At 37.6% G+C, this 13,436-nt stretch overlaps 2 protein-coding genes across 8 annotated transcripts in view; one reads left to right on the top strand and one right to left on the bottom strand.

The window, feature by feature from the left end:
- LOC107593992 (carbohydrate sulfotransferase 11) overlaps positions 1 to 2,373 on the top strand; it is a 15,716-nt gene extending 13,343 nt beyond the window's left edge. Inside the window, exon 3 of the mRNA XM_016283921.1 lies at positions 520 to 2,373. Within this exon, the coding sequence (XP_016139407.1) occupies positions 520 to 1,365 (846 nt within the window). The 3' untranslated portion in view covers positions 1,366 to 2,373. The remainder of the gene's footprint in view (positions 1 to 519) is intronic.
- Positions 2,374 to 3,937: 1,564 nt separating this feature from the next.
- The window catches only part of LOC107593991 (solute carrier family 41 member 1-like), a 52,544-nt gene continuing 43,045 nt past the window's right edge, over positions 3,938 to 13,436 (bottom strand). For 6 of the 7 annotated variants that reach the window (XM_016283915.1, XM_016283917.1, XM_016283913.1 and 3 more), the window contains 6 exons: positions 11,680 to 11,826; positions 10,873 to 11,017; positions 8,069 to 8,148; positions 6,892 to 7,026; positions 6,374 to 6,522; positions 3,938 to 4,525 (listed from right to left, as the gene is read on the bottom strand). In XM_016283915.1, the coding sequence (XP_016139401.1) occupies positions 4,352 to 4,525; positions 6,374 to 6,522; positions 6,892 to 7,026; positions 8,069 to 8,148; positions 10,873 to 11,017; positions 11,680 to 11,826 (830 nt within the window). In that variant the 3' untranslated portion in view covers positions 3,938 to 4,351. The remainder of the gene's footprint in view (positions 4,526 to 6,373; positions 6,523 to 6,891; positions 7,027 to 8,068; positions 8,149 to 10,872; positions 11,018 to 11,679; positions 11,827 to 13,436) is intronic. The other variant, XM_016283914.1, reaches the window with a different exon arrangement.

Below are 13,436 nucleotides of genomic sequence, written 5' to 3'. Positions count from 1 at the left end.
AAAAAGAACAGGTTTTTATTTCCGCAAAAAAAAGGGGGGGGGGGGGACAGAAGTAAGTTGTATGGGTTTAGAATGACATGATGTGAATGATGGCAGACTTTTCATTTTTTGGTGAACTATCCCTTTATAGGTCTGAGTGGAACGTCTAGATAAAATCCTTCCAGTTGAAACACTACCAGCTCATCAAATCCTATTATATTCTTGCCGTTATCAAACCCATCTGTGGCTCATCCCCAGGCAAAACCGTTACCCTCCCATTACAGCTATGTGCCTCATGGTTTCACAAGAACTTCCCTCAAACAGCAACTGTCGTATCACATAAAGTCACGCAAATACATGTGTTCGCATGTAATGCAATCTGTGGTTCCCATAAGTGCACTGTTAAGAAATCCTACATTTGGTTTCAGAAGAAAAGACTTCGGTTTTAAAGCAATAGTTCACCCAAAAATGAAATTCTGTTCTGAACCCATGTGACTTTTTTTCATTCCATTTCCTGTTATACCATTCATTCCTGTCCAGCTGGAGCAGTCTGCAGTGCAAGCCACTCTGCAGGGTCGAAGGGAACTCCTGGAGGAAACCTGTCGCACCCACACCCGCAAAAGACGCGTACTTGGCCCGGAGGACCTCCGCCACCTCATAGTGGACGATAAACACAAGTTATTGTATTGCTACGTCCCCAAAGTGGCATGTACAAACTGGAAACGTGTGTTGATGGTACTAACAGGAGATGGGCGCTATCGCGAACCACTGGCTATTCCGGCCAATGAGGCTCACGTAGCGGGCAACCTGCGTTCGCTCTCAGAGTACTCCACGGCTGAGATCAACAAGCGCCTACGCACATATCTGAAGTTTGTCTTTGTGCGCGAACCCGTCGAAAGACTTGTCTCGGCATATCGCAACAAGTTTACCCGTAGTTACAACACAGCCTTCCACAAACGCTACGGGACCAAAATCATCCGGAGGCATCGTGAGGACCCCCAGGCTGAAGCACTGGAAAAAGGCAACGATGTCTCCTTCGAGGAATTTGTGTATTATTTAGTAGACCCCCAGACTCAGAGAGAGGAACCGTTCAATGAGCACTGGGAAAGGGTTCACTCGCTTTGCCACCCTTGCTTGATCCATTATGACGTGGTGGGCAAGTACGAGACTCTTGCGCAAGATTCGCGCTACATCATGAAGTTAGCAGGTGCCGAAGGAGAGGTCAAATTCCCGGCCACCTCCAAAAGCACCAGGACCACGGGTGACATGGCCGCCAAGTTCTTCGACAACATCAGTCCTTTTTACCAGAAGAAACTCTTCAACCTTTACCGAATGGACTTCTTGCTTTTTAACTACTCTGTGCCGGCATACTTGAAGTTGAGATGAGGGTTTCAGCAAGTTTCATCTGATCCATAACTTGCACACGCGGATGTGAGTCTTGCGGGCACTGATGCTTAAACTTTCGCTCGTGTCTGGATTCGAGTGAATTACCTGAGGGAACCTGTAGATGATGCGTCTTGGATATGGCATCGCCCTCGCTCCCTTGAGGCAAAATTTAGCATTGTGAACAGATTAGTGCTGGCGGGGGTGTTTCATCCCATCCCGAAAGTTCACAAAATACTGTCTGTAATTCCTTTGGCTTTGGTAACTTGCGACCGAGCTCCAAGTATGTGCCTTTGTCCTTCTGAATGTTGATAAGTGAAGCGGGATTCCTCATCAACAGACAAATGCTATGAATGTTTAATCTCCTTTAATCTTCACCACCCAAAAGGATATTTATGGTATTGTTTACGAAGCATATTTATTGTGGATTTTGCTCTTGAACTGGAACCAGCAAAGCCTTGACGTTAATCTCGAAGAGATTCCATGAAGCTGATCTCAAAGACTCCTTTTTAACATTCCCTGGATATGATTTCAGACCTTAACCTTACGCCCAATCACAAAGGTAGTTTCCAAGTAACAAACCATCAACTTTTTCAAGCAGATAGCTGGTAACATGTTGGAAGGAGACAAGGGTAAGGGAAGAATTTAGACTTCTGCATTCGCAAACTGGACAAGGCTGTCTACCTTGGCTGGTTTAGCTACTCTGGAAAGAAATGGTGTTATCACAGAGCCACCTCTTTATTTAGCATGCAGCGGGCTAGGTAAACAGTGCATAGCTGTGGTTGGGGAAAGGTAGACCCTCATCAGTGCGGCTCTTGTTAAGCTATGGATGCAGGGTGAGGTCTAAACTACTCACTGGGCATTGCAGGTCAAACATCAGCATGATCCCGGGAGGAAACACTCGTCTTATGAATTTATAATAAGGGTTGAAGTGCAATAAAGGTTTTTAGAGAGGTACCAGTATGTGTTTAGAGGATTATCTATCCCTTAGAACTCTTAAAGTGAGAGAAAATCAGATTCATTCAAGTGAACAAACAATTACATTCATTATAGGATTTTGCCTTTTTCCAAAGTGTGGTATTTTGAGAAAAAAATATTTCAGGTGCAAAAAAATTACAAACTGAGAGGTACAGCAGACCCTCTGTATATGAGATATAGTATCCAGTAAAGATATCCAGCAGTAATTATGACCTTGTATGTAATTACTAAAACAGCAAAGGAATGACCTTCAAAGTTTTGAGACTTTCCCATTTTCTTTGAAATCAATCCTAAATCATATATTCAAAAAAAATATTCAAAAATAAATCAAATTATGAATGTGTTGTTAGAGGATTCATATGGGAAATGTGAGTGTGGGAAAGCCTTTCACTGTATGAGCTGAGCTGTTGAGAGTGTGGCAACAGTATGTGCCATTTGTGATGTAACAACAGCTTGCACCTATTTTGAAAGCTTGTGGGCATACATGTGCTGCAAAACTGTGCACTAACTGTGACAGTATGGAATCTTGCTTTGAAGGGTAAATAAACTTTTAAATTTTGTTTTAGTGGACAACAGGGAATACATCAACCAACCGTGATTATTTCATGTGCTTTCTTTTTTTTTTTGTTAACATTTAATTATAAAGGCACACTGCCTCTGGTACGACAGTGAAACTTTGTTTTCTGGACAAATGTGAATTATATATTTTTTTACTGTTTTAGGGACCACAACACTCAACTGTAGATAAATCATGTGATAAAGGTTAATTATAATTCAGAGTGAAGATATTACAAATGTGTTGAATAAAACTGCCACATGAACAATTTAATTGCCATCAATTCATTCAAGTGAACAAACAATTACATTCATTATAGGATTTTGCCTTTTTCCAAAGTGTGGTATTTTGAGAAAAAAATATTTCAGGTGCAAAAAAATTACAAACTGAGAGGTACAGCAGACCCTCTGTATATGAGATATAGTATCCAGTAAAGATATCTAGCAGTAATTATGACCTTGTATGTAATTACTAAAACAGCAAAGGAATGACCTTCAAAGTTTTGAGACTTTCCCATTTTCTTTGAAATCAATCCTAAATCATATATTCAAAAAAAATATTTAAAAATAAATAACAAACATCCCAGAATCCTTTAAGGTCTTAAATCTTGTTAACTTCAAATTCAATTTATACATGGCGCATAAAAATGTGTAACACTTGCACCTAAAGTTATACCTTAATATACAGTAATCAGGCGACTAGTGTGTATGAAAGCAGCATCACTGAGGCGAGGACAACACACCAAGAGTATAATCATATAACAGGCTGTCAGGTAATAAGAACATACCTGCTGATGTTTTTCATATTTCTAGTCAACCTATCCTGTAAGCACAAAAACAATGTGGCTGATATTCTGTCTTTAGCTTCCCACAGACAAGTTCACATCTCCAAAGCCACTGTAGCCAACCTCGGCAGCAAAGGTCCCGTGAACTGGGAGCTGGAGTAGGAAGTGTGGGGGGGTGAGGTCTAGCAGTTTACAAGCCGAGCTCCTCCACTAACATACAATCCTAAATCATATATTCAAAAAAAATATTCAAAAATAAATAAATAAATAACAAACATCCCAGAATCCTTTAAGGTCTTAAATCTTGTTAACTTCAAATTCAATTTATACATGGCGCATAAAAATGTGTAACACTTGCACCTAAAGTTATACCTTAATATACAGTAATCAGGCGACTAGTGTGTATGAAAGCAGCATCACTGAGGCGAGGACAACACACCAAGAGTATAATCATATAACAGGCTGTCAGGTAATAAGAACATACCTGCCGATGTTTTTCATATTTCTAGTCAACCTATCCTGTAAGCACAAAAACAATGTGGCTGATATTCTGTCTTTAGCTTCCCACAGACAAGTTCACATCTCCAAAGCCACTGCAACCAACCTCGGCAGCAAAGGTCCCGTGAACTGGGAGCTGGAGTAGGAAGTGTGGGGGGGTGAGGTCTAGCAGTTTACAAGCCGAGCTCCTCCACTAACATGACCAAACGGAAACACAGGGCCAGGAAACCCGTGCCCAACAGGTCTCCCAGCGCAGTCAGGTATGGGATGGAGAAGTTATCCGGGTCCAGACCTTTCCTCCACATCAAACGCACAATCAGGTCTGCTGTATAAATTAGGATCCCAACCTGTGAAGAAAAACAAGAATAAACATTCAATTATTTCCCATATTATGAAAACAGACAGATTTTTCTTTTTAAATGAAATTAATATTAATCTTTTATTAATTAATACTTTTAATAATACTTAATACTTAATAAGGCACAAAATTTATCAAAAGGGACAATATAAGGACATTTATATACATTTTCTTCATCTTTCTTTTGAACTTTATATTGATTAAAAAAAACTACAAAAAAGCAGCACTTTTTTAAAACAGAAACACTGATAATCATAAAGCAGCAAATCAGCATATAAAATTGATTTCTGAAGAATCATGTGACTGAAGACAGAAGTAATGATACTGAAAATTCAACTTTTCATCACAGGAATAAATACATTTTACAATATATTAAAATAGAAAAGAGTTAAAAACGGAATAATATTTTACACTATTACTATTATTGTATTACTCTACATATAGTAGTAAAACTGACCAATATCTTTACTTCCTTTTGGGGTCCTTTATTAGTATTTTACTTCCAAGAGATTTCTTTAAAGGGGTGGTTGATTGCGATTTCACTTTTTTAACGTTAGTTAGTGTGTAATGTTGCTGTTTCAGCATAAACAATATCTGCAAAGTTACAAAGCTGAAAGTTCAATGCAAACGGAGGTATCGTCTTTTAAAATTCTGGCAGTTTAATGCCTACAAAAATGGCTGGTAGGGACTACAACGAGTTACTTCCCAGGTTCGTGACGTAACAAACCCAGATAAACCCCGCCCTCGGGAAAAAGCAGCAAAGGGGCGAGGCCATGCTGCGCTGCTTTAGAGAAGAGGAAGAGAAAACTAGAGGTGCACGTAAAAATCTATTCATATATGAATCGCGATTCTGTCTTCTAATGATTCTAATGGCTTCACAAGTTTCAAAATCAATGTTCTAAAGCACCGGTTCTTAATACTGTTCCTCGCGTCCGCTGCTCAGCACACACTCTGCCTCTCTCTCTCTCATCAGCTCAGCTCAGCTCCAACAATGAAATGTTCCAATTATACATTTATTTTCACATAGCTATGATAAGCGTTAAACATGGACGCGCGTGCAGTTGCCGTACTGTATTAAAGCTTTAATCAGGATAAAACCGTATATTAAAAGCTAACATAAAAGCTAGCATTTACAAATAACAGCATATCTAAAAGTATGAGACAAAGTATTTAGACGCGCACTAGAGACGGTTTAGCCAATCACAACACACTGGGCTAGCTAACCAATCAAAGCCCATCGCCTATTTCTGAGGGCGGGGCTTCAAAAAAACAGGAAAAGATCAGCCCGTTTCTCAGAGAAGGGACAGAGGGGTGTGGAATAAAGGTAAATTATGTGAAAAATAATGCGGTTTTTTTTTTTTTTTACGAAGAATTAACATGTTAGACTGCACCCCATAAACACAATCAAGCCTAGAAAAGAAACAGTGAACCACCCCTTTAAGACTTTAAGTACAATTCAGGATTAGTCACATTTAAAAACACACCCTATTTTATAATGCTAATAAATTGTATTTTTAGCCACATCATTCAATTAGGAAGTTGGGAGGAGGCTGAATAGTCACACCAATTTCCACATTTGACCTGGAACAATAAAAGCACTATTTTCATGCTTTTTAGCCAGATGATGAAAATCTAAGAGAGAAAAATGTAATATACACTGCTTGTTTCATATCACTGTAAACAACTAATAAAGAGTCAGTGTTCATCTAAACTTTTAACTGGGCAAAAAGTAATGTATGCCATTTTTGTGGTCATTCAGTAATTCTTTTTGCAATTCTGTTTGCCAGCACTAGTGACGCAGAATTGAAACACTTAAGCTTTGAGCACTAAGGCTCACCTGAAGCAGAGCAGCACCCAAGTAGCAGCAGATAAATGCTGGCGTGATGGCAGTGTGGCCTCCTTGGAGCATATTAATGGCAAAAAGAAACAACAGATGACCTGGAACCACCAGGAGGAACAGCACCCGCGCTGACTTAGAGTTCACACCTGAGGAGAAAAATTTGGTTCTTTACTAGACTACTTCAAAAGCCCATCCCAGAGTTGTCTCTAAATAAAGTTCAAGCCTCTCCTTCAATGTAAATCTACACTATTTTTGTTGGGAAATCATAGTCTAACACTTAAGAAATTGAACAGCACACCCCTCCTCAAAAAGCAGCACAGTTTGAGATATCATTCATGTATGTAGCACGAACGGTGCAGATGATTAATGTGCTGAAGTGCAAATATCAGGGTTCATGCTTTGTTCAGCAATAGCAAAGCTTGACTTACCCAACATGACTAATTACCCACTTTATCTCAAGTATCTGAAGGTGTGAATTCATCTGAGGTGCACAAATAGCTTGAAAGTGACCTCACCTGAGGAGAAGAATGTGGCACAGGGGTTGGGCCAGTGCTGTCTCATCTTATAGGGCAGGACTCCAGGTACGCTCCACAAATGAAGGTACGTGGAGATCCGACTGGCCTGGATGGCCACCAGATTCCCCCCCACACCTGAAAAGTTCAAAAAGGAAAGAATGTGAGAGCTTTCCAATCATTACACCATTACAATTCTCATATTCTCCTCATTTCAGTCGCAAATGAAACGTGTGCTGGAACGCAGCATGCGGCTAGGGGAGTGTGTACACTGACGTTCGTCAAATATACATCATAAGCATATTTTCAGAGTACTTTGTTCACAATTAATAGCTTTTCCATGTTTTCGCTCGATGTAAAACTGGTAAACGACACTCTATGGGGAATATTACAGCAGGAGGGCACATCAAACTAGGTAATGAAGTATCAAATTAGTCTTCCTGAATCACAGCCGTCTTGTGTTCCTCATTAAGGGCAGTTTGTCTCAGGATCGAGCTGGAAAAATAGGGTCCAGATCCAGAGTAACAACTAGAGAAGACGTCAGAGAAGTCTTTGGCTGAGAAATCACAGCTACTACTGGATTAGGCCACTTTTACTACTCCGACATGCTCTATTCCCATTGGGAAGTGTGTAGTTAATGCCAATATAGTGTTGAGTCATCGTTCGAGAGGGACGGGACGGGTAGAGCACATGTGCAGCTGGGTAGGAATGGAACCAGAGAGGGGAAATCGAAACCAGATTGCTAGAGCTGACAAACCAAAAAAGTTATATTTTACATAAAACCAAACAAACTCCGCCTCAGCTGGGGTTTTTAAGTCTATTAGTAACTCCCATCAAAATACTTGACTTCTTTCATGTACTATAAAATGTCGTGAGCCAAGAGCCAGTGCTCTGATTTATTGAGACGATTTTGGAATGAGACTTTTATTTTGGCAGCGCTGTCCAATCGCCTCCCTGAATCCACGAATCGAGTTCCAAACGCAGAAAGAGATGTGATTAATTTTATTGTAATGAGAAGTTGAAGAGGGAAAAGGGCCTTAAATGAAGTTTCTGAACTTGTTTTTCAGGTTTGATGTTACTTTGTACTGCATACTGTGCATTCAGTGTGGTTATGTGAAAGATCTGAGTATGTGAAAGGTGTCTTTGCTCGAAGTGTGATTTGTCATTGACATTTACTCACCGTTTATGACTGGTGTGAAGACCGCCATTCCCTCAAAGTTTGGATCGCTCACAGTCTTATCAAGAATAAGGCCTCCGAAACTTAAATTGGAAAGAGTTTCATGAATTTTAAATGTTTTGATTAGTTAACCCACAAATTATATTTCTCTCATTTGTCACTCTGCCACAGTAAGAAAATAAAGTGTTTTGAATTTACATCATTTAATCATGCACATTTTTTTTTTTGTATTTATAATTATTTCTTCTTTTTTTAATAATTCTTAATCAGGAAAAAAATTGCTAATTGCTAACATGGAAATGCTAATGTAACTTAAAGGGGTCATATGATGTGATTTCAATTTTGCCTTTCTCTTTGAAGTGTTACAAGCTCTTGGTGCATAAAGAATATCTGTAAAGTTGCAAAGACTAAAGTCTCAAATCCAAAGCGATACTCTTTATAAAAGTTAAGAGTCAGCCACACCTACCTAAAACGGCTCGTTCTAACACGCCCCCACATGTCTATGTCACAATGTGGGAAGATTTGCATAATGCCGCCCAAATGTTCACGCAAAGAAAGAAGGCGTAACTTTTATTCTCGCTGTAGTATTGTTGCTGCCGCCATGTCGTGAAGGCGCTGTGTGTTTTGTTAGCGAAACTAATTAGTTTGGCCTTCCAAAAGAGGACGATATGGCTTCGTCATGCCTAGAGCTGATCCGTGCTGGTCGCTGAGGAAATACATCAACTTCGCGCTGTGGATCGCCAGATCGGCTTTCACCGTGGATGAAGCGGAGTGGTCACATGTGGTTGCCGCAAGCCCACCGGCCGCTCCTTCGTCAAATCCGCCTGCCACGCCATTCTCAAGCCCGCCCACCACCATGTGTTTCGTTGTGAAACAGAAACTACTTTGTTTGGTCTTCCAAAGGAGGACACGACTAGAAATCAGTGGTTAAGCTGTATTTACAACACTGTTCCAGAACAGTTCAACCAAAATATTCATTTGTGTGTAGCACATTTTATGGAGGACTGTTTCCTGATCCTGGTAGAGTAGACTAAAATGCCGGCTGTTCTGACTCACAGACTGTAAGTACGTTTTAATTTTAAGGATTTGCCACTGACAATTCAAACGCGAGTTTTGAGCAGTGTAGAGTAGCGCTTGTTGTTTGTCATTTCTCCGATCACAAATGCAGACATGGTTTTATGTTTACGCGGCGCGATGCAACGCAACGCGTAAAAAGACAGTATAAATCATTATAATCCGTAATTATGTCCCCACTGGATGCAACAAAAGCCTAGTTTGAAATGGGTTTTCATGTGTTTGAATCGTTGCTCTGGCCGGACAGGGCATCACAGTATGGTAAGGGGTTTAACATTTCCGTCACACGCTTGAGGTATTCAGCCAATCACAACGCACTGGATAGCTGGCCAATCAGAGCACACCTCGCTTTTCAGACCGATGAGCTTTGTAAAAATCGACGCGTTTCAGAAAGGCGGGGCACAGAGGAGAAACAATAATGTACAGTATGTGGAAAATAATGTGTTTTTTGAACTTTAAACCACATAAACACATTTCATTACACCAAATACACCAAATAATGTTCTTTTTAGCAACATCATATGACCCCTTTAATATGAATTAAGTTGCTTTTAAGTGACCTACTTAATTGGGTCACTTAAAAACATAAGTTATTTTATATGGTTCCCTGAAAGGATTATTTTATTGAATTTAATATAATATGTCTGTTGTTATATTATTGAATTACAAAGTTGTACTAGCTAGCTGTGTAAAGAATCTATTAGCTAGGAATAGGACATATTAGCATGCTAATATGCAAGTTTGAGTAATATCAACAGCAATAATCTTTTCATCATTAATTAGTTCTATATATTGTAATGTAATCTAGTAGATTACACATATTAGAGATTTACATTATTTAATATTTTAGAAGAGAAACAAAAAATAAAGTGACTGAGTAAACTGAACCATCTCTATTTTTTTCTGTGAGCTCTAAGCACAAAAATTATGTGAAAATTAAATGTCAAAATCTCTTATTGAAATGATTAAATTATGCCACAGCTAATCAACTGGGTTCTCATACTTTTAGGCCAACTCATTTTTAGTAGTCTAATTATTTATGATACGTGACTACACTTTAAACTGAGCAATTTCTAGCTAATAATGTTTAATCATTTTAGAGTCAATTTCTAAAAAAAAAAAAGTATATCAACTGATTGATAAAAAAAAATATATATATATATATTTAATTTCTTGATATTTATATATGTGACCCTGGACCACAAAACCAGTCTTAAGTCGCTGGGGTATATAGCCAAAAAAACATTGTATGGGTCAAAATTATCGATTTTTCTTTTATGCCAAAAATCATTAGCATATCAAGTAAAGATCATGTTCCATTAAGATATTTTGTAAATTTCCTACCGTAAATATATAAAAACTTTTTGATTAGTAATATGCATTGCTAAGAACTTCATTTGGACCAACTTTAAAGGTGATTTTCTCAGTATTTTGAATTTTTTGCTCCCTCAGATTCCAGATTTTCAAATAGTTGTATCTCGGCCAAATATTGTCCTGTCCTAACAAACCACATCAATGGAAAGCTTATTTATTCAACTTTCAGATGATGTATAAATCTCAATTTTGAGAAATTGACCCTTATGACTGGTTTTGTGGTCCAGGGGGTCCATATTGTCTGTGGGAACCCTGCGTCCTCTATTACAGGCACAATTAATTTGTTATTAATGATTATATAACCATTTTAATGTTACTCTAACTCATAGAAGACTGTGTCTCTGTATGCATGTTTGTACCTGCTGATGGACATGGCCACTATAACAGGCTGCCAGCCGGACTTCAGAACCTCTTTAATCTGTGGACTCCGTCTAGCGATGAGCACCCAGAGAGGAATGAGCAGCAGGAAGAAGACACACACCAACGGGGACAAGTACCACACATCTGGACACACACAAACATTGTCGATGAAACATGCTAGACATAGTAAATAGTTACATATTTCAGATAATGTGCTATGATTTGTGCAAATTCAGATTTTAAGGTCTCTAGAGAATAAAACGTGTGATGTTACAAAATAGAAAGAAGATTCCCATTCTTTAACGTCATCTTTAACCATGGAAACTATGACACCTTAAAATGCACATCTTTGTAATAAAGTAATATTTTAGTGAATTTCTACTCCCCTCTACTGGTACATTTGAAACAGTTCATGCTCATTAGGTAAGGAATATTTAGAGAGGCTCTAAAAGAAAAAAGTTATTTATTTTTAATTGATTTAATTGTAATTTACTTAATTTTTTATAGTTAATATTTGAATATATTTAATTAAATTAATATAAATAAAAAATAATAATACTTTATTATACATTATAACTTAATTATTTAATAATCACTTAATATATATAAAAGCAAGTTGAATAAGTTATGAAAATTTAAATTGCACAATAATTTCTAAAAGTTTTTTTAAACACTGCTTTAATCTAGTGATTGTCAGTAATTAAGGCTGTTAATAAATATCAGCCTTTTTTAACAATATGTAATGTACAGGTTTTAGGTTTTAAACTAGAAGTTATTCATATATGAATAACTAAAAGGCCCCACACCTCTGTACTGGAACAGTGTGCTGCTGACTCCAGCCAACAGAGAAAGAGTGATGAGATCTCCCAGACTGGCTGCTATCGGTGTGGCCACATTATCAGGGTTGATGCCCACCTTCCTGGAGCCAATGATCACACCAATCATCACCAGACCTGGATGCGGATGAAAGCAGCAGACTCAGTAACTGACAGGATGTTAGATTGTAATATTCAAACAAATGTAAGATTCAAAGAAAAAGACTAAAAGATTGTGTTGCATTATCCAGAAAGGTCCTACTTTTTGGAATGCAAATGCTTTTATTAAGCAGCATGAATCAGCCTGTTAGAAAGATTTCTAAAGGATCATGTGACACAGAAGACTGGAGTAATGACTGCTATTCTTTTGGCTAGTCTTTTTTGTTGGACAGTTTTAATGGAAATGTGATGGGAATTCATGTTGTTTATATGTACTGGAATGGCACTGTAGCTTGTACAGGATGTGCAATGCAACATTGTGTATAATACATTTCTGAGTAAGGCATAACATTTTTAAATAACAAACAACACCTAGACTATGATTTCAGTGTTCCTATTTTTTTAATATGTGGAAACTGTGATGCATTATTTCAGGATTCTTTGTTGAATAGAAAGAACACAAATTTTTGTATCAATGTAAATGTTGTAAATGTCTTTAATGTCACCTTTGATCAATTTAATAAATTCTTGCTTTAAAAAAATAAACAAAATAAAAATAAATAAAAATAAAACAATATATACATATATATATATATATATATATATACATACAGTATATATAAATTAAACTTATTTTTGTATATACTGAGCAGAAAGAAATATTGGAACTTTATTTTATCTGTATTGTGGATTGTGAAAAGTAGACAGTTATTTTATTTATGATATGTAATTTTTCCTACCTATACTTTTGTATATATTGAGCAGAATGTAATATTGGAACTTGATTTTATCTGCATTGTCGATTGTGAAAGGTTTTTTTTTTATGATATGTATTTTTTTTTCCCACCTATGGTTGGTTGTTACTAAAATAATTTTAGAAGCATATAAACATCTAAATATTTCTAGCTAATGAGAAAATTATATTTATGTTACATAACATAAACTAGTGAATCATAAACAATAAGACCAGTGATATTTATTAAGAAAGCACATTTTGATTTCATGTTATTTTGAAGTAATAAGGAGTAGTGTACCTAAGGACAGAGCTGCCACAAATGCAGTGGTAACACTGCTAGCACACAGGACAGCCGCCTGGTCCAGCTCTACACCCCCTCTGGACAGAGCACCAAGACCTACGGCCGCAAGAGCTGCCAGGAAGCCCACCACAGTGGCCTGAACCTGAGGAAGACAGCAGAGCAGCTCCACAATCACAGCTGCTCATCAGAGCCTAAGATCATATGCCTTCATTCATAATTAAACTGATTAAAAATCTATTTTCATAATGAGTACTCATTGGTATTCAAGACCGAGGACTCTTGCAGAATGAAGTCTCATAGAGTAATTGTTCATATTCTTTTATATTTATTTAACATTTAATGAATATTTGTTCAGTTGATTCATGTTTGTATTGTCTAATTTATCTCTGATGGGAACTAAAGCCGGTTTCCGATGGATTAGGTAAAATATCAATAATATAAATAATATAAAACATCTGTGTGTTTCTGATTCAGCCACCTGAATGAGAGCAAGATTACAGGTCATCATGAGCCACTGCTGTTTGGGGTCGTCCATCTGTCCGGTGTTAGCCT

This window comes from Sinocyclocheilus grahami, unplaced genomic scaffold (genome assembly GCF_001515645.1).
Source record: "Sinocyclocheilus grahami isolate Dianchi unplaced genomic scaffold, SAMN03320097.WGS_v1.1 scaffold178.1, whole genome shotgun sequence".
In the NCBI taxonomy this organism is placed as follows: Eukaryota; Metazoa; Chordata; class Actinopteri; order Cypriniformes; family Cyprinidae; genus Sinocyclocheilus; species Sinocyclocheilus grahami.
Note: the sequence above shows the minus strand (reverse complement) of the source record. Positions and strands in the feature narration are given on the sequence as shown.